Here is a 21,428-nt window from a genome sequence, read left to right as displayed (position 1 = left end):
TGATTGCTAATCTCAATTAATAAAATTCCCATAACTTAATTTGAGAGATAGCTCTCTAATTACTAAATTGAGATAAAAATAAAAAGACAGAGAGAAGAGTAGAAAACTTCAAGAAAGGGCCTCTTGGGACACTATATACAGTACTCCATAACACATTAGTAGCATAATTAAGCCCTACAAAAAGATTGATTAAGATTAATTGATAAAATTCAAAGAAAACCAAAAAATTACTTACAATACACTTGGCTTGACTTTGGGAGAGCAGGAATTAGCCTTCTAGCTCCAAAAACTACTCCAATATCACCCTAGAGTGGAGGGGGTAGTGGTAGGAGGCACTAGGCAACAAGAGGGAGAGTTAATCATGAAAAAAAGCAACTCACAAAGCCTTTGGAAGTATGCACATTTTTTAGCTAGGAGGTAGGGAGAAGAAGTCTCTAGACAACCCAAATTAAGTAACAATATGGTGGGTGTGGTCACACAAGGAAAGGAATGGTGAGAGAGGTGAGGTAAGAAGTATCCAGTCCTTTCCGGAAGGAGGTATAATGGACACATGGTTGGGGTATGGGCAAGCAAGCCCCTTGAGTAGGTTTCCCAAGCAGGTCCCTTATTACTAAGGTCCAATTAACTAACATTACAATTTGCAACACCTAGGTGAATGAATGGCCACTTATATATAGGACCAAATTTTATCTTTTACAAAAATCACTAAAAATAATTTGTTTCTAATTTTTTAAAATTATTTGATTTTTTTAAATTTATTGATAATGCACCATGTCCAGCTTGAAATTAAGATCTATTAGCATAACTCTTGATAATGGTCAACTTAAGATTTTTTCTGGCTCTTTACCTAATAAAAATTATCTTGTCTAATATTTACTACATTGTTGCCCTGTAAAATTTATATAATATTTATTATTACCTATCTTTGAATCTCAAAATTAGAAAGTAATTTTATATCTCATAATAATGGGCAGCTTAAGAATTTTTCTAGCGAGCTACTACTGAACAGGGTGAATTTCACAAGTTTGATTTTTAAAACATGGGAGCACATTAGTTAATGAGAGGAAGGGACCTTACAAGATTTGGGGTACTTGATGCGATGGTTGACACACACATCAGTAACACAGTGCGATCCCTTACAATGGAAACATTGAAGAGGTGGCTTGCATGACAAGTTATTTACGTCTCTTGCCCTTTGTTGCACCATAGCTTTGAACAAGGAGGCATAGGCATGCTATTCTGGATATCCATATTTATGTCTCTTACCCTTTGTTACACCATAGCTTTGAACAAGGAGGCATAGGCTTGCTATTCTGGATATCCATATTTATGTCTCTTACCCTTTGTTGCACCATAGCTTCAAACAAGGAGGCATAGCCATGTTGTTTTGGATATCCATATGAATCGTATTGCTCAAAGAGATATCCATATCAATTGTATTGCTCAAATGACTTGTAGCTCTCCTATTTTGGACTCTCGGAGTCCGCTACCACCATCGCTAGTAAGGTCATCAAGTAGTGTTGTACTGGTACAGTTCTAGGAGGAACCAATTGGGATGGTAATACTGGATGTGGGTATGGCATTAATGGCAATCTGTACATACCTCTCGGTATAGGGTTCTGATAAATGGGCACTAGATTATGTACTAGTTGGGAACATTTGGTATGTGAGACATGGCTAGTGGTTGCTTTGGCACCGAGACCATAGGTTATGGTGCCATGTTTCCCTGGTTCCAATAATGGGTCATATATCATGGTTCCCATGGTGCTGGCAATGAGCATAATAGGATTATAGTTTAGGCATAAGCTCGATTGGAAAGTGGGACTCCTGCTTGCATTGTGTGTGCTTACTGTTGTGAGTTTTGAGGAACACTTGTTCCTTATGGTATAGCAAATGAGACATGTTCTGATTGCCATAAACTGTAGTAGTTGGGCTTCTTGTTGGTCGTGGTTAGCTTGAGATAATCCCAACTCAAGATCGACACCAAATATTTGAAACATTGTGGCATCTAACATAGTTTGACCTAAGGAAGCAAATCTTGAGGTTCCTTGCCTTGCTTCCATTTCTTCACTAGAACTTCGCTAAAAAATAAAGTGTTTTAATTACCTTTTCTCATGAAGTTTATGGCATTGTTTACAAAGCTAGTTAGTGAATTTGGGGCTCATAGGATGGTGACTCCTAGTTCCAGGTGTTCCACTATTCCTTCACTCTTGTCTAGGTTCATTGGCTTATTTCTTCCCAAATATTCTTGTCTCGCTGCCAAAGGAGTTTTGCCTTCTCAATGGGGAGCGCGTTGTTTGCTAAGACCAAAGGCTACGTGGGTTTGAGGAAGTGTAGTTTGGTGCACTATAGTCAACTATATTGTCGTCTAGGTTCATTTGCTTATTTCTTCCCAAATATTCTCGTCTCGCTGTGCCAAAGGAGTTTTGCCTTCTCATCAATGGGGAGCGCGTTGTTTGCTAAGACCAAAGGCTATGTGGGTTTGAGAAAGTGTGGTTTGGTGCACTATAGTCAACTATATTGTTGTTTCCAACAATTAGTCTAGATCGAGATTTCACTCTAGTGAAACGTTCTCTAATGGTTCCTGAAGCAGGTTTGATTTTATATACGTCTACAAAAATATTTTTTCAAAACAAATTTTTAATGAGTTTAGAGGTTTTTTAGTTTTTTTATTTTTTTTCTAGGTTCACATGTGTTCAACACCCATCCCTCTAGATCCACGTCTCTAGGCTCACCACGTGTCTAGGTTTACATCTCCATGCTCTGGCCTATAGACTTATACCTTTTTTGTATAAACTACGTTCACTTAGTTTATTTTTATAAAATAAATCTACCTAGGACATATAATTTTATATACTACGACTATGACAATGTTGGTGTGTAATTATTAGGCAATAATGTCCTAATAATTATGAAGGACAAGATTTTTACTTGAAAATTATAGCTAATACAAATTGTATGACAAGAAAATCCTTAAAGAACATCAGTTAGGTATGTTCTTACAAGTCTTTAAGGTAGTAATAATTAGGTATACCTACCTCTAAACTTACATTCACATGTCTAGGTTCAAAGCTTGTGTCTCTAGGCTCATTGTCATGTCTCTAGGCTCACAGCTTCTAGCTCTCACGGCTGCCATCATGTCTTTAGGCTCACGTCTCTTGGCTCACAGTTCATGTCTCCTAGCTTACTACTCACATCTCATGACTCACGTCTCACGTCTCATGTCTCCAAGCTCACAGCGCTTTACGTCACATCTCTAAACTCACAACTCATAGCTCACGTCTTTATGCTCACGTTTGTTGCCTCATGTGTTTAGGCTCATAGCTCACATCATATCTTTAGGCTCATGTGTGTTGCCTCGTGTTTGACTCGTGTCTTTTTTTTGTGGGATTGTGGGCTCACGTTTCCCAACCCAATAGCTCATTTGACTTAGTTTTTAGAGTTTTTTAAGATTTTGGACTTAATGGGAGATCTTAAATAATAGTTGTGACGCAAGCAATTAAGTTTTTTTTTTTTGGTTTTTTTGTTGATATTGCATGCCTCTTGAATGCAAGATTCAATGGCATACAAGCAAGCAAGAAGATGGAAGAGGAGAGCTCACAAGTAAACGATTGCAAGGAAATGATTATCTAGTGCGTATTGTAAAAAATGACTTATTTACAAGTGACTAGTTTTCACACTAGGACGACCAAACTAAAAAATGATTTAACCTCCATTTCTAAAGCAAGCATGTACACAAAGTCCTTAGACTTTTCATGTTTGACATTAAGCACAAGGTAATGCCGCTTTTTATGTTTCAACACCGTCTTACAAAGGATAAGTGCCCGTTCGAGCGGAAAAGAGGCAAAGCACCTTACCATGGATCGAGCAAGTGAAACCATGTTAACCTACAAAGCAATTAACAATATCACTATTGTGGATATTGGAAAACATTCTGAAAAGCACTGAACTCTTCAAATAACAAAACATGCACCAAGGTTCTCTTTGGCATTTTGTGGATTACCAAAAGTTATCATGACAATTGCTCCCTTTGCAAAAAGACACAACTAGTCACTGTCATGCAAGTAGGGCTCTTGGCCTCTCTTATGTAGAGATGAAGATAGCTACTAGTCCTTCAACTGGAAGATATCAAGAAGGATTTGAGTCTAGTCCTCGACCCACATGCTATCAACAATAATTTATTGCAAAATTAGCTTAGTTCAAGATGCCAATTAAGTTTTTTTTAAAACTATTAAAGGTTTTATCACTTGGGTCTTTTCATTTGAAAACATAGGACACATAATAACCCCTCCATGTTGAGACAAATCTTTATACAAAATTCCCCAAAACCCAAATCCCTAAGATGAAGATTGTTAACACCCACCCTTAAAGGAAGCAAGAATTAAAAGCTGCCATGCCTACATTGGCATCACCATGGCTTCACTGCTTGTCAAAATATAAATAGCCACATAGAGTTTCACTCATAGCAAGTCGGTTAAATACCCACTCACTAAGAGAAACTATTTTGCAATGTTTCTTTTGGCTCAAACACTCTTTGAACAATGTACATCTCACATTTACCCATTCAATAATAAACCTCTCATATCTTGCTTGTGCCATAGCTCTCTCTCTCTCTCTCTCTCTCTCTCTCTCTCCAACCGTGTTGCTTCCTCATTTAAAACCTTTTGATATCAAGCTTGATTAAAAAAATGTGCTTAAGAGAGAGAGAGAGAGCATGCATTTGCTACATGCAATTGCTAGCATGCGGGGCATGATGACGCATGCTTAACAACAAAGGTGCACCAATACTGCAAGCCCAAACTCATTTTCAATCTAAAGATGTCCATATCATTCCTTTCTCCATGCGAGGCCACATCCTCAACACAAGTTTAGGGTGTAGAATTTATGGTTCAGGCTTTAAGTTCCCACACTTGGCCCAAAAACTGTGGAAGTATTTGTCATCATCCATTAAGCAGTAACATGAATTAGATAAATACTTAGATTTCCTTGAATCCATCAAGTCTTTGGTAACCCATTTTCATGGATGATGACATGATATTTGTCATCATCCGTTAAGCAGTAACATGAATTACATAAATACTTAGATTTCCTTGAATCCATCAAGTCTTTGGTAACCCCTTTTCATGGATGATGACATGATATTTGTCATCATCCGTTAAGCAGTAACATGAACCCATTTTCCCATTTTGAGAGACTGTCATTGCCATCTTGCATATGACCTTAAAAGTGAGATTAGATACTAACTCTGTTATTTCTTGATAAATTAAAAATTTGAGGCTTCAGCATGGGAAGTGTATGCCACAAGTGGGTTTGCCATATGAATTGAGTCAATTTATGAGTCCATAAATTGACTCAATTCAGCTTTATTGGGTACAGGCCAGCAGCAGCTACAATTAAGGTTGATGGCAGCCCAAACATTAAATGGTTCCAAAATGTGAGCTCATAACCGAGAAATTGTGCCTTCCTTGCTTGTTCACAGACAATCAAGTTCGCAGCAGAGCCTATTAACGTCAAATTACCAGCGATCGTGCTTGTCCAAGCCAGGATAAGCCATGCCCTTGCAACACTAGCACCATTTGAAGCTGCAGATGACGAGACTCGTGATCCCAATAATAATACTGCAAAATGACAAGCATTTTTATCAACATGGAACTTAGAAAAGCATCCTCTCTCTCTCTCTCTCTCTCTCTCTCTCTCTCTTTGTTTCATTTCTATTTTATTTTCCAGTCCATGATGAGATATGCGATGGACATTATGGTATCACTTTGGTCTCATAGGTAGCCCCATTGGGTCTTTCTTTCTTTCTCTCTCTTTCCAAACCATCCTCATATTGGTATCCCAGCTATTCTTTTTGTCTTCTTTTATCTCCAAAATATTGCCTACTACTACATTACTCCACTATCTTCCTTACCCCTCTTCCACCATCATTACATATTCACCAATTTCTTTTCTATATCCTCCTATGATGTTATAGCTTCTACCTACATTTTTTATTCTGGTAGGTAGGTACGCACGTATTATCAACTCAAACCTTGCCGTTTTGTCCTTGAAAATCTCTCTCAAGCAGAAGCTTCTGAACACTTCTTGAGACAATGCCTACAACATCTCTAAGAATGCAAAGACTTCAATGTGGTCAAGAAATATTGATTTCGTATCATAATATTACAGAAACAAAACCACTAACTGCAAAATTAAGTGGTGGTTTAAGAACCCACCAGTTGGAACATTGGAGGCGACGTTGGACAACACAATCACAACCAGTGCAAGAACTATGATGCCCCTGGCACTGTTGATGCGTGCATGTGGCTCCACGATCTCCCAAAATGTTCCAGGGATGCCCGTGGTGTTGAATCCGTCAACAGTAATGAACATTCCTGCAAAAAAAACTAAGAGTGCATATGATACCTGCATAGACACATATATGAGATCATCAGAACAATCCTGCAATGCCACCTCCTCCTGATACTTTTGACATGCATTATTCACTTTAACACAAGCTTGCCTTGAGTAAGCAAAGCGTATGGGTAAGGCACAAGTTACAAAACACAAAGGTTGACATAGTTTAAATTGATGGGAAAACATTGTTAAACTGTATAATTAGGAGCATTCGTCGTGAGTGTTGATCTGCACCTTATCAAGGGTGGGTCTTGCATCTTGAAAATCAAGGACCATCAGCAAAAATGCGGCTGTGAGGGCACTCCATGATAAGTCCAGCCCATAAAGCAGTGCGCCAAGCATACCGGCTGTCACAAGGTACACACCGCACTTCCGCAACCTCTTCCTCCATCTCGTGCATGTTGTTGTCTTTTCCTCAAAAAAACTCACAGATGCACTCCTTGAAGGAGGTCCTGGGCAGCACTTTGCTACTTCCACAGCAGGCGGCGGTGCGAGTGGAACGGGTGATGTAGAATCTCCTACAAGTCCATTGAGTCCTTGCTGTCTTTCCGCTATGACTATCCCTAAACTACCATAGTCCTGCAGAGGATTAGACTTTGTTGGCACATCCTTTGTCTCTTCATGTTGGCCTCTAGCTTCACAAGAAGGATGACCATGATTATCAAAGTATTCAGGTGCAATCTCAAAGAAACTCTCTCTCGAGCTTGTGACACTTCCAGGATCAACCGCCGCAGGCTGCGGCAGCACCGCTGGTCCAAGTTTCCCTTCACCATCCAAGCCCAGAACAAGTCCTGCTCCTGCTGCTATTCCTCCACTGCCCCCCTTCCTCTCGGTGTCTTCAACTGGCGAAAGCTGCCTCCAGTAAACCAAAAGAAGAAGAACGGTGTTTATTGAAGATCCCAGTAAAACAGATGGCAGTAAGCCGAGCAAAAACCTTCCAAATGAAATGCCGCTCTGGACAGCGATGATTAAATTCTGCGGGTTTCCTATAGGTGTGACCGACGAGCCAATGTTGGCACTGGTTGCGAGAGCGATTAAGAAAGGCTTGGGTGGCAAGCCTTTCTGTCTGCATAGCTTCAAAACAAACTCTGTCAGGATAATGCAAGAAGTATCATTTGTGAAAAGAGCACTAGAGATGGCACTCAATATGCAAATGCGGCAGATAAGGTCTTTGCCTCCTTTGCTCTTCCAAGAGAGTGCATTTCCCAAGTATCTAAACATGTCAGCTCTCTCTAAGTGCAGACTGACCACCATGGTGCCAAACAGCAGACCCAAGATTGACAAATCAACAGACTCGTAGGCCTTCTTTGGGGAGTCTACTTGCAATGCTACAGTAAGGACAGCCCCGGCTATGGCACCTCCAGTACGCCCAATTGGCAGGAGCTTGAAAGAGGGGAAAACTGCTAGCACCCAGAAAACCAAGAAAGAGATACTTCCAAAAACCAGCTTCCGAGTGGGTGCAAGGGCCATATTGGGAGAGTTAATGGAAAAATTAGGTGATAATAAGCCAGCTGTGACTTGACTGTTCAATTTTCTATGAAATTTTCTCAAATTAAGAAGCACAGAAACAGCCCAATACGACAAAAGCCTTCAAAATTAAGGTTAGATTAGAAAAAAGAAAGAAAAAAACAGTCAAATGAGGGTCACTTTAGATAAAACAGACTATGAAGGGTTGGTGAGACAAACAAACAGACAGCCCAAAACAAAACCAATTCAGGGTTAAATCAAGGAACATAAAATAGCCCAGAATGTCCCATGTTAGGGTTGGATTAAGTAACAAAGAATACCCCACAATGTCCCATTAGGGTTTCCCAGAATGACAACAAATAACTGCACAAACACAGAGAGACAGATCAGGTTCTAACCTAGCCAAGGTTAGATTAAGAAACCAAGTCCTACGGATTAGGATTTTCTGTAAAATGGCAAGAATCCTGACAAAATCGAAATCAAATAGAAGGATTCAAGCGTTTTGCAGAGAAAGGGGGGGGGGGGGGGGGGGGGGAAGTGCGCCAAAACGGAAAATCCCAAACACGATAGAACGGGTATGTTGGGCTATGGTTATGGAGAAGATGCAAAGCCAACATTATATAAAGCAAGGAGATTGGGAGGGCGACCGACTTACCGGGTAAAACAAGAGAACCTTCTGCAGAGGGCGTGAAGCCTTGGGTGACAGCAACAGAACAGAGAGCTGGTCTTTGAGGGAGTGTCTGTTCTTGTGTGTGTGAGTGAGTGAGAGTGTGTGTGTGTGTGTGTGTGTGTGTGAAGCACGGCAGACGGGTTTCTCTCTCCCTGCGTACGTTTGTTCTCGTATCTTAGGTCCTTTTCTTTTCACACATTTTGTTTACTCTTCTAAGCAAAGAGGTTTTTTCTTCTTCTGCTTTAACTTTTTCCCCCCCTTTTTTTTCAAGGAGAATTCATTTCTTAATCACTCTGATCAGTGTTTTAAAAAAAACAATCCCTTAGTGTCATTTTCATGGCTCAAATCAAAAAAAATTGTTGTAATTTTGCCTAACCTTGATTTTACAAATTTAAAATTTAGTTATAAATTTGATTAACCTATGCATTTTTCCATTAAGTTCGATTCCTCAGTTAGAAAAAAAGTTTATTTCTAACAATGCCCTTGATACACGAGGGTACTACGTGGTCTAGTTTTCTTGATGTGTAACATTGTTTTTGGTAACGCTGTGTTCAATTATTGAAATCAAGCTCACCACCAAGTCAATACTAGCGTTTTTTTGCAACATTCTCTTACGTTCAGTGATCTCCGAGAGTTTAGTGTACGCTTTTTTACAGATGAGCATGCATGTTTTAAACTTTACTTTGACATCCACCATTGCTATCATGTGTGCCATATTGTGTTTCTGATAGCTTACATTTTGATGCCCACACAGATTGAGGGGACACTACCATGTGCACCAGCTTTAAGGGAGTGAGGCTAGGTCAGGGAGATAGCATAGTGGTAGGGCATTTTCAGCCCTTCTATGCGGGTGTGAGTTAGATTTAAAGCAAGAGGTTGATTTCCTTGTTTGAGAGAGAGAGAGAGAGAGCCTCAGGACATTGTCCAGCATACAACAAATCAAGTGTACCATATGATGGTGGAATATAAAGCATTGGATCACTGAGAAGGCTAATAGGGTATGGAATATCAGGAAAAGTAGGGCTTGGTGGAAGGAAGTAATCTTACATGGCTGGTAGTCTAAGATTCCATATCAAGGGAAGGTGTTCCTACCATTGGGGGACCAGTTGCAAAGCGGCAGATTGCTTCTAGTAATTATGTGTTTTGTACTACATGCTTGGAAACATGCCCGCATCTTTTCATTTCATGTCCGGTGGCAAAGAAGCTATGGGATTTCCTTGCTCGCATATGGATTCTGTTGATAGATAGGCCCGTAAAGGTTAAAGACTGGATTTTTGGCAAGATTCTGAATGGGTCGGATAACCCAGAACATTTTGTTTTCTTTCCTTTTTTCAGTTGGACGCGGTTGTGGCTATCTGGTTAACTAGGAATGCCTTCATATTTGATGCAAAAGTTGGTATTACAGCTCACATAGGTTGTATAAAAGGGCTACTATTGTGGCAAGTCTCTTCCTTATGGCGGCAGTCAGCTCATTTGGTGGAGAATGACACAGCTATATATTGGATGAGGGTACTCCAAGCTACACTTGTGGTTCGGAGTAATTAGTGAGGGAAAGCTAGTACATCTTATGGCAGCCATGTGGCCATTTGTAAAGTAATTTTGGTAATATATCTTCTATTATGAAAAGAGAGAGAGAGAGAGAGAGAGAGAGAGAGAGAGAGAGAGAGATGGACCCAGTACATTCATTGAGTAAAATTTATTAGATTTTTCACTTTTTTAAGCCTTACAAGTAATTGTATTTTCCTTTTCAAAGAAGAGGATCTAATCGCTACCTTTTAACATTGGCAAGCGCAAAAAAAGGGAAATGTGAGGATGTACAAGAACTTTCATATTTTTCAAAATAGTTGACAGTGTTCCAATTGTTATGCATGTTGAATCTAATCAACATTTTCATTAACTAATGACAATGTCATTTAGGAAACCTAAAATGAAAGCTAATCAAGCTAGCCATTAGCAAAGTTATGCTAATAAAACCTTACTAATAAATTTTCAAGAAAAAAATGATTATGTTATCATGATTATGGAGTTGAGACACCAAAGTAGTGCTGCCTCATGATGAAGGTACAAATCCTTCTAATAAAATTAACAATCCCCTCATGCTGATAAAGCTAGACTAAGGTCTACCCTTAGCAATTTATAAGTGTTGTAACCTTAGGTCTACCCTTCTAATAATATTAACAATCCTCTCATGTTGATAAAGTTAGACTAAGGTCTACCCTTAGCAATTTATAAGTGTTGTAACTAAGGTCTACCCTTAGGAATTTACAAGTGTTGTAGCCTAAATTAATGAATAGAATAAAAAGAAGCTACAAGCTTAAATCTTAAATCAACCATGATATTGTCTCTTGGTGGACTTTGCAAATTCCATGCCAAGTAATGGTTTTTTTGCTAATTCGCACCTTGCTTCATAGGTTAGAAAACCAACCATGATCCCAATGTAGTAAAAGGGAAACACCATTCACGTAGGCATGAAACATGATGGCATCGTGCAAGGGGAGAAGAAGAAACTCTTATTAATGGTTTTTTTGCTAATTCTGTCAATTAATGGTTTTTTTTTGCTAATTCGCACCTCGAAAGCTCACCCTAGCTCAAAATCGCACCTTGAAATATCTCCCTAGCTAATAGGTTAGAAACCGTAACCATGATCCCAATGCAACAAAAAGGAAACCCAAGCATGAAAAATGATGGTATCATGTGAGGGGAGAAAGGGCAACTCTTCTACAAGAAGAGAAATGTTGGTATTGAGGCAAGGGGAGGGAGAACATAGGGAATAGAAGGGGGTTGAGGTTTTAGGCAATGCATGTAATAGGTGGGGAGAAGGTGTTAGACATTATCCATAAGCATTGATTGATGATTTGGCTCATTAATTGATAATTAACAAGCGTTGTGTGAATATAAGAACAAGAATAAAGAGTTTTTTATAATCACTACACCACATATGAAACACTTTCACCCTAAATTAGAAGGAAGCACTTTTCCAATATTTTCTTTGAATTTTCAAAGGAAACACTTGCCTACGGCAAAGAAAGGCAAGGGGGATGCATGGAGCATGGGGAGGTTTAGGCAGTGCATGGAATAGGTGGGGGGGTGAGCACCAAGGGTGCCAGGCAAAGAGGCAATATTTGCTTTGAATTTTCAAACACTTGCCCAAGGCAAAGAAAGGCAAGGGGGACACATGGAACATGGGGAGGTTCAAGCACTATATGGAATAGGTGGGGGGCAAGCACCAAGGGTGCCAAGGAACTTAGGAAGACATTATCCATAAGTAATGATTAATGATCCAACTTGTTAATTAATAAATAAAATGAACTTCATGTAATTATATGTATGGTAGCACAAGAACAAGAACAAATATAATATGGAAGCACTACAAAATTTGCTCCACAAATTTAACAATTCTTCCTTGAGAGTCATAGACTTGTTACTAGAGAGAATCGAAGTTTTGATCCTATGGAACTGCAAATCAATTCTAAACTACATTTTTTGAAAGATCTACACTCCTTATGCTTGGCAAACTACATAAATATGTGCTATTTTTTGAAAGGGCTACATCCTTATTCTCAGCAAATTACATAAGATCCATCATTTAAACCTCCACTATGAATACAGAGAGAAATAGGGGTGATGAGGTGCACATTGAAAGAATGAAGAAAAAGAGGGGTGATGAGATGCCCGTAAAAAGAACATGAAAAACTAGTGTCTAGAGCCTTGACCTCTATACGTTTAGCTTGCCAAATGAGCCTCATGAGGATTAAGCAATCTTGCTGAGGTGTTTGATACTCACAAATACTTTTAACATTTATGGATTAAATAATCTAAGTTACACTCTTACTAGCCATATTATTGATAAAGAATGCCAACTTTATAAAAGCTAACTAAATTCAAGGAAAATATGTTTTATGATTATATTTCTCATGCAAAAGCTAGCCTTCTCAATAACTTTATAAAAGCTAGCATTATGTATCTAAATGCAAGACAATAACTTTATAAAAGCTAGCATTCTCAATTATGTTGTATGATCTATATGAGAAGCCATATATTAATGCATTATTTATGAAATTTCCTAAGTGCATGTTGCACTATCACTCACATTGGTAATCCAACTGCCATTGGTCAAAATGTTACAAGTCTCTTCCATGGATGGATAACTTGTAACTGAACCCACCTTTTTGGGACAAAACTAGTATGAACAAAAAAGTTTAATACCCCAAAATGATGTGCATTTCCAATCTCTACTCATGGGTTGCAAGAACCTTAAAACATCTATGCGAAGGCTTAGGAATCCTTTGTCAAAGCATGAGCTGAATCTCCAAAGGCATAAAGAGGTGCATTAAGCTATTATCAATAACTTTAAAGCTAGCATTCTATAACTAAATTCAAGGAAAATCAATTATGTTGTATGATTATATTTCTCATGCAAAACTATATGAGAAGCCATGTATTGATACATTATTTATGAGAAGCCATGTATTGATACATTATTTATGAAATTTCCTAAGTGCATGTTGTACTATCACTCACATTGGTAATGCAATTGCCATTGGGCAAAACGCTATAAGTCTCTTCCATGGATGGATAACTTGTAAAATGATCCCACCTTTTTGGGACAAAAACTAGTATGAACAAAAAATGATGTGCATTTCCAATCTCTACTCATGGGTTGCAAGAACCTTCAAACATCTATGTGAAGGCTTAGGGATCCTTTGTGGAAGCATCAGTTGAATCTCAAAAGGCATATAGTAGACAAATGGGCAATGCTCTATGATGGAAAAGCCCTTACCCATAATTTTTGCAAATTGAAACCATCCTATAAATGTTGTACCCGTTGTTGGCTCATCCTCAATCAATGCATAGCCTTCCAAATTTTGTGATTGTTATGTCTCCCTATGATGCAATCTCACCAATGAACATTATGATTTTACTAGTTTTGTTTTATATTTTTCAAATGATCTAAATTGATCCACCGTAAGACCTTTTGTGGTCTTCATGATCGTATGCGATCTCATATGTCACCGTGATCTCCAACTTGGCTCAAGAGGCATGCATGACATCGGGTTTGCATCAATCTAGTTTATTTTGCATGTTGCATAATCAATCTCATATGTCATCGTGACCTCCAACTTGACTCAAGAGCCACACATGACATAGGGTTTGCATCAATCTAGTTTATTTTGTGTGGTGTGTGTAGCTTAGTGGATTATCTTCAAATTTTGTGCATTGTATCAAGAATTAAGACCTTTGCCATTTTTCTTGCAGTACCCATTTTTATATACAATTTTCTCCCATCCAATCATTATCTCCTCTCATAATCTTATTATATACCCCATGTCTCCAACTTCTATTCATTTGGAGAATTTTACTCTTTTAAAGTTTTACTTTTGTTCTTGGAAATCAATGGGTCTACATTAGGGACATTACTTGTCTATGTAGATTAGAGAAAATATTCAGTCTATGTGGTGTGTCCTTGAAATGAAAAGTCTTCTTATTAGAGAAGCTACTTGGTTTAAGTAGATTATATTTCAAGCCTTGCACATATATCGCATGCATGTGCACACACACACATGCTCATGCACACACACACACACCATACACACTCATTCACACGTGCACACACACATGCTCGTGCATGCACACACACACACACATTCATTCTAAAAATATTGAGACTTGAATTTTCATAAAAAAATTATATTCACATCTTTGATTATTAATACACTTCTCATTTTCAATTAATATAGGTATGATTCCAAATGAAAGACTCAACCCTTTTTAGGTGTTAGTTTTCTCATGAAAGAATAATATCTTTTGAATTCTTTCAACTATATACATTTTGTTAAAAATAGCTTGTGGGACTTGTAAATAACTTTATATACCAGTACTCACATTCCTTCATGCAACTATGTTGGTTTATTGAGTTATTTGCATGTAAAATCTTCTTTTCATTTCTTTAAGTTTTCCAAATGGCCATGCTACTAGATTCAATGACTATATCCATTCCCAAGTTGCTTTAACTTGAACAACATATATATCTTGTAGCCTACCCAAGAAGATCTTACTCTTACTTTCCCAAATAGATATACATTTCAAGTGTAACCTACTCAAGTCAACTCACTTTAGCTTTTGCTAGTTTTAAACAATGAGAAACACAAAGCTTGAGCCTAGCCCATAATAGAATTTTTAAAAACTTAGCTCATGTGACTTAAGAGTGTAGATCTCCTATTCAACAAAACTTTGTAAGGATTCTAATGCACAAGTATACACCATTACCTAAGATTATGACAAGTGTTTAGAAAGAAAGAATGTTGTTTATTGCATGGTTTTCAAAAGTTTTCAAATTATAAACCGAGTGGAGATGCAATCCATGATTATGTACATGACTTAAACTTGTTATGCTTTAAGAATAAAAGCTGATGAGCTGTAGATTTTGGTGTTTTTGATATACCATTTTTGGTGTTTGTGATATACCATGTAATAATATTGAAAGATAAAAATCCACCAAGGGGAAAAGGGAAGGTTGTCAACAAGTTCTACAAAAAATGGGGCACATGGAGGACTAGTGCACTAGCTAAAGAACAAGAGAAGAATCATGCCAACCTGGTTGCTAGCTTAAGAAGAAGAAGAGGAAGATTTTGAAGTTGCTCTTGACAAGCCAGAATCCTCTACTGTACCTTAGAAAGTTTACACTGCATTGGCTAATCTATCTCTTTCTAAGGTGGATACCGATTGGGCTTTATAATTAATTCTCTTTATTTATGTTTGAGTCAATAATGGGTACTTTTCCCCCAAAATATGATTTTATCTATGTGTGTTTATGGTTTTGTTTCTTCTATTTTTTCTAGTTTTGAGTCAAGGGGGTTAGTCTAAAAGGGCTAAGGAATTTTATGTGTGGTCAGGCCCCATATCAAGCCTGGCATGAGAGTCCAAGTGTTGGTACACTATGATCTTTTGAAACACATGTACAATTGTGGGCCCAAATCACCATAATTATATAGGCCAATTCATTAGACACCACCTTGACTCCAAAGGGGGGGATTATTGGCAAATTGAAGTCCTTGTGTGTGTGAACATCCCTTAAAGTGCTAGTGTTTATGTGTGCATGTGAACCTACTCTTATGAGTAGGTATTATGTGTGAGTTTGACATAAGCAATGATGTCATTGCTATGCCATGTGTCATTATAGTATGGTGTTTGAATGGATCAAAAGATAGGGTTTTGTGCCTATAAAAGCATTGTACTTTGAAGGTTTTAATATATCAATTAAACATCAACTTGTACGTGCAATCAAGTTATGTGTACCTCTCTCTCTCTCTCTCTCTCATTGCTATGCCATGTGTCATTATAGTATGGTGTTTGAATGGATCAAAGACAGGGTTTTGTGCCTATAAAAGCATTGTACTTTGAAGGTTTTAATATATCAATCAAACATCAACTTGTACGTGCAATCAAGTTATGTGTACCTCTCTCTCTCTCTCTCTCTCTCTCTCTTTGCATCTTCCACAATGTTTTTGCTACACCTACCATAGCATTGCTCTCCTAATTCTCTGACCAACAATAGAAGATTTCATTGTTGTTAAATATGGATCCACCAATTTAAGCTATTCTAAAAGCATATCTAGCATGGAATCGAAATGATAAATAACCACTTTTACCAAAGGATGCGGTAATAATGTGATAGAATACAATAATGATACGGTAATAATGGGATAGAATACGGTAATGAGGTAATAATGGGGCGGCACTTTACCCTTTGTCAACTTCAAACAACACATTAAAATGTAATTAAATGGGTAATCATTATGTATAAATAACTCAACCCCTATACCCAATAGATTAATTGCATAAAATCTTCAATACAACATCATCTCCTTCAATGCAACCAAAAAAAGTAACACATTTGACTTTGATTAATTTCCTGCTACTAAAATCTACAATTCAAAATCCTAAGAACTAAGATACCACATTTGATTAAGTTTCTAAATAAACCAATGCTATATTTAACAAAAAATAAATATCGCCATTTCCAAACCTAAACAATAAGCACCATACTTGGGCCCAAAACCCTCTTTATATGATATAAATTACCGAAGTTTTCTTATAGAGTTACTCCGTCATAAAAGAAATAATGAATAACTATATAGAAGTTTTGAGATGATTTTCAACTTATCATATTTTTTTCCTTAGAACTCAAAATATCAAAATAATTGAAAAAGACATTTATAAGCATTTAACGGAATCTTTTTTCCATTATTTTTGTCATATTTGTGTCTCCATGTATATGTCACACACACACACACACACACACACACACACACACACACACACACACACACATATATACACACACACACACATATGTACATATATATATATGTGTGTGTGTGTGTGTGTGTACATGTATGTGTATGTATGTATATACATATACATATATATAGGTATGTGTGTGTGTGTGTGTGTGTGTGTGTGTGTACATGTATGTGTATGTATGTATGTATATACATATACATATATATAGGTGTGTGTTTGTATGTATGTATGTACATATACATACATATAATATGTATATGTATATGTATATACATACATGTATACACACACACATATACATACATACATACATACATACATACATATATGTCATATGTATGTATGTATATGTATATGGGTATGTGCATGTGTATATGTATGTGCATGTTTGTATGTGTATATGTGTGCGTATGCAAACGTGTGCCTATGCATATGCACAAGCTTACATACATGCATGTAGGGGTGTGTGAATTAATGCATGACTTTCGTAAGAAATTGAATACTTCAAAAAGATAGAGCAAGAGCATATCAATATCATGAACTACAATGTATGTTTAATGTTCTTTTTGGAGGTTATATCTTCTAAGAAAATTTAACCATATCAATATAATGAAATACAATGAAAATGTTTAAACCAACTACCCATCTAGGAATATAATAGTAAATTAATGGAATGATGGTGTTAAAAAAATGCTAAGCAAAGAATTGTCTTTTGGAGGTCATATCTTCCAAGAAATGTTTAATCAACTACCCATCTAGGAATATAATAGTAAATTAATGGCATAATTGTGTTAAAAATTTGTTGAGTCAAGAATTGTCTTTTAGCTTCTCAAGCCGAGGGGAAGAGATTATACCTACCACCACCCAAAAACAACACAAGTTATAACTTTTGAATTGTTAAAGGGGAAGTGCCACCACTTGTTTTTACTTGTCATGGATGTTAAAACTTAAAGAACTCGATATAAACTTCTAGCTTACAACTTTCATGTATAGAAGAAATTATTTGAGTTGAAAGTAATATCAGTACCCTAATTAAAAAGTCTAAAAGGTTTGATCTAATCATTTCTAATCATGTACAAATTAATGAGAAAAGTCTTAAAGTACCCACCAATACTTCCAAGGAACTAATGGCAATAATGTGAAAGGAGTTGTAGTTTTTATGTGAGATTTTTGCATTCATCATAACTAAGGCACCCAAAAACTCGACAAAGTGGGGTGCATGGGTGCTTGCCTGATCCTATAAAAAAGTGCTTCTTGAGGATTTCTAATCATTAAGCATAATCACTCATGGAACCTTCATAATCAAATAAGGCACCCAAATACTTGACAAAGGGGGGGTGCATGAGTGCTTGCTTGATCCTATAAGAAAGTTCTTGATGATTTCCAACCATTAAGAATAATCACTCATGGAACCTTCATTTTATAGAAGGATCAATGAGAAGGATAGGGGGGAGTTGGGTGGCCATGAAACAACATCCATTATTTGAACCATGTCAATATCTAAATATCTATATGCTAGAAATAGTTGGCAAAGAGAGTGCCACAAAAGGGAGATTATATATATAAGAAAAAATAAATGCTTAATGCAAACTTATCCATATACTTTTAAATTTTACATGATTAGGCTTCTAAGCAAGATAAAAAATAGTGAGATGATGGAAAAAAAGAGGAAGAAAATAACAAAAAACACTTGAATCAAATCAACTAATTACAACTATAACTATCAAGTAGGCAAGTAAGAGGATTACCATCGCTTAATTTTTATGTGTATTGATGAGAATACTTAAAATCCTATGTGTCAAATCTTGTGCAAGCATAGTAAAAAATGGAGTTATAAAATGTGTTTCACCATGGTAAAAGCAACACTTTGGGAGGTGTGCCAAAACGAGCAACCAATTGGTTGGCCTAGTGGGCTCTAACAATAATGAACTGAAGTATGTGTACAATGAGAGTGACTTTGCTACACACGTTATTGTCATAAGGAAAAGAAAATCGGCAAACAAAAATTCAACACCTCTGTAATTCGATCCCTAAAGCAGTCAACAATGAAATCAGCTCAATAGTTGTAAGTTAGGCTTCCACCCCTGAAAAATTGAGTTGGCACCAATCATTCTGCAAGTAGAGGCTTACTAGTACACTTGTATCCCCAGCTAGTACTATTAAAATCAGCATCACAAAGCCAATAAGTGGGGAACAATGGGGTTCACATCTAACGACCAAAAACCCTCAACCAACATGCAGAGATAAGTGTAGATTTATAGGCAAATTAAGGGCATCCCCTCTCTTGAATTGGTTGTTCAGCCCATTTAGAGATTTTTGGGCAAAGCACTCAATGGCATTGACACTTTTCTCATACAAGATAGGGAGAGTATGTGTTGCGATAATGGCAAGGTAAAACAATGTCAAAAAGTGAAACTAACCTCCAAGAAACACCATTAGCTGAGAAAGCTAGAATAATTTGAGATTAAGGGTGAATTCTAAGGTTGGCTGTGCGAGTGAGCAAAGAATACCATATATATTCCTCCATGTCACAAAGGATAGTGGAGATGCAATGAGGCTGCTGATGGTAAATGCAAGGGGCCATTGATGAAATTGGGGAGGTCCACAACAACAAAAAACTCCCAAGTGACGATAAGAGAATCCGATACTTTATCAACAAAAAATTTAGTTGGGCTAATGAGGTTGAAGAGGTTGAACCAAGTATGAATGGAGGGCACTTGCTCAAGTTAAGAGCTTACCTTAGCCTTTATCGAATCATGTGTTGTTGGGCCTTGCCTTAGAGCCCAAAATGCAACTTCCCACATGTTGGTGCACTAGCTTATTCGTCATTTCCTCACTTCGCTATCACAATGAAATGCTCCTCATCACTAAGGGGATGAAGGAAGAGCTCTCTTTACCTAGATGGAGCCAAAAAGAGATTCGTAACTGCTACAGTGCAGTGGTTCTCTCTCACAAAAGGTGGGGTAAGAAGAAGAAGCTAGTGCAAGAGGGAAACCTACAAACAAACCTATCTAGCATGTATCTATCAAAAGCAAGCAAGATTAAATAGAATACATGATGAAATCAGAAATAGAGGAGAAGGGAAGCTCACAAGTATTCTATTATAAGGAAATGATTATGTATTTCTTAGTAAAAAATGACTTATATATATACAAGTGACTAGTTTTCACACTAGGTTGGCCAAACTTAAAAATGAATGATATACAAGTGATTAGTTTTCACATTTGGTTGGCCAAACTTAGAATGACTTATATACAAGTGACTAGTTTTCACACTTGGCTGGCTAGACTTAAAAATTGTTCAACCACTATTACTAGTTTTAAGTAAGTATGTATATAAAGTACTTGGACTTTCCCTATGTGGCATTAAGCTCCAGGTAAGGTTGCTTTATATGTTACAATGTTGTCCTACAAAAAGAGTTCCCCTTCTAGCGGGTAAGAAGGAAAAGTGCCTTACGCTAAGTCGAGCAAGTGAAATCATGTTAACCTACAAAGTGGTAACATATCTTGGTCCTCGATGGGGTGAAGCTACTATCGGGGTGGAAATGCGTGGATACGCCATCAAGTTGGTGTGCAGGGTTAAGTAATGTGGTTACTGGATGTAGGGTATAGTGGGGATAATCTTTGGATAACCTTGGTGGTAGCAACTTGTTTGAGGTGGCATAAAGAAAGGTATAGTGGGGATAATCTTTGGATAACTTTGGTGGTAGGCAGCTTGTTTGAGGTGGCATAAAGAAAGGTATAGGTGATGTAGAATTTCTTTACTCATTCTTCTATTATGGACTTGGCTTCGGTCCTTCAAGTTTAGGTAGTTGCTAGAAGCGACCCATGCCCTTTGAGTGGTGGAATGAGCGTAAGGACCACCATGGAATGATTTACATGGCTAGAGGGCAATGTAGATCTTCTTCATGTGCGATATGATATTATGCCACAATCTTACAACATGATGATTAGAGATTGAGCTTCCTCATGACTAATATGCCGGCCAGGGCTAGGTTGTGTTTATTAGATTAGAGTCAAAGCAGAGAGGGTGCATGCATTAAAGCTCTTGGAGGTACACTTGCAATGTCGATGTTTCTCCAAGTGATGGGTCATATAGAGGCCATATTTATGCCCATGGTCTCCCCATCTAGAGCTATACTTGGAGGGTTAGTCTTACCAACGTTAGTTTTAGGTGCATGCGTACGTTAAAGAGAACATTAATTTCTCTTACCAACGTTAGTTTTAGGTGCATGCGTACGTTAAAGGGAACATTAATTTCTCTTACCAACGTTAGTTTTAGGTGCATGCGTACGTTAAAGGGAACATTAATTTCTCTTACTAATTTCTCAATGAGCATGGAACATTAAAGGGTTAAAGTTACCAACGTTAGTTTTAGGTGCATGCGTACGTTAAAGGGAACATTAATTTCTCTTACTAATTTCTCAATGAGCATGGAACATTAAAGGGATAAATGATGAGGAGAAGGACCCCTTTTGGAAAATAGAAAGTGAGGAGAAGCTTAATAGCTTAATATTTGGCTTATACAATCTATTTGGTAAGACAGATAAGTGGAAGGTTTTCTTTAATAAAGGGTTTAGAGTATTATGTGG

General features: G+C 37.4%; 1 protein-coding gene across 1 annotated transcript; it reads right to left on the bottom strand.

The window, feature by feature from the left end:
* Positions 1 to 5,220: 5,220 nt before the first annotated feature.
* On the bottom strand, positions 5,221 to 8,226 carry LOC147615896 (silicon efflux transporter LSI2-like). Its single transcript, XM_086778523.1, has 3 exons — positions 6,631 to 8,226; positions 6,216 to 6,405; positions 5,221 to 5,618 (listed from the first exon to the last, which is right to left on the bottom strand). Exons 1-3 carry the CDS (start codon positions 7,864 to 7,866, stop codon positions 5,353 to 5,355), a joined length of 1,692 nt encoding a protein of 563 aa, XP_086634649.1. The 5' UTR covers positions 7,867 to 8,226; the 3' UTR covers positions 5,221 to 5,352.
* Between the last annotated feature and the right edge of the window lie 13,202 nt (positions 8,227 to 21,428).

Source organism: Cibotium barometz, chromosome 39, assembly GCF_041138505.1.
Source record: "Cibotium barometz isolate CiBa-2024 chromosome 39, ASM4113850v1, whole genome shotgun sequence".
Classification (NCBI taxonomy): Eukaryota; Viridiplantae; Streptophyta; class Polypodiopsida; order Cyatheales; family Cibotiaceae; genus Cibotium; species Cibotium barometz.
This window is presented reverse-complemented; position numbering and strand designations above follow the sequence as displayed.

Bases quoted from the DNA above. Each gene is read 5' to 3' on its own strand.
- LOC147615896 (XM_086778523.1), bottom strand. From the start codon at position 7,866: ATGGCCCTTGCACCCACTCGGAAGCTGGTTTTTGGAAGTATCTCTTTC. The intron at 6,406-6,630 runs GTGCAGATCAAC...GTGTCTATGCAG, and splicing joins CAAGACCCACCCTTGATAAG to GTATCATATGCACTCTTAGT. The intron at 5,619-6,215 runs GTGGGTTCTTAA...GTCATTTTGCAG, and splicing joins CGCCTCCAATGTTCCAACTG to TATTATTATTGGGATCACGA.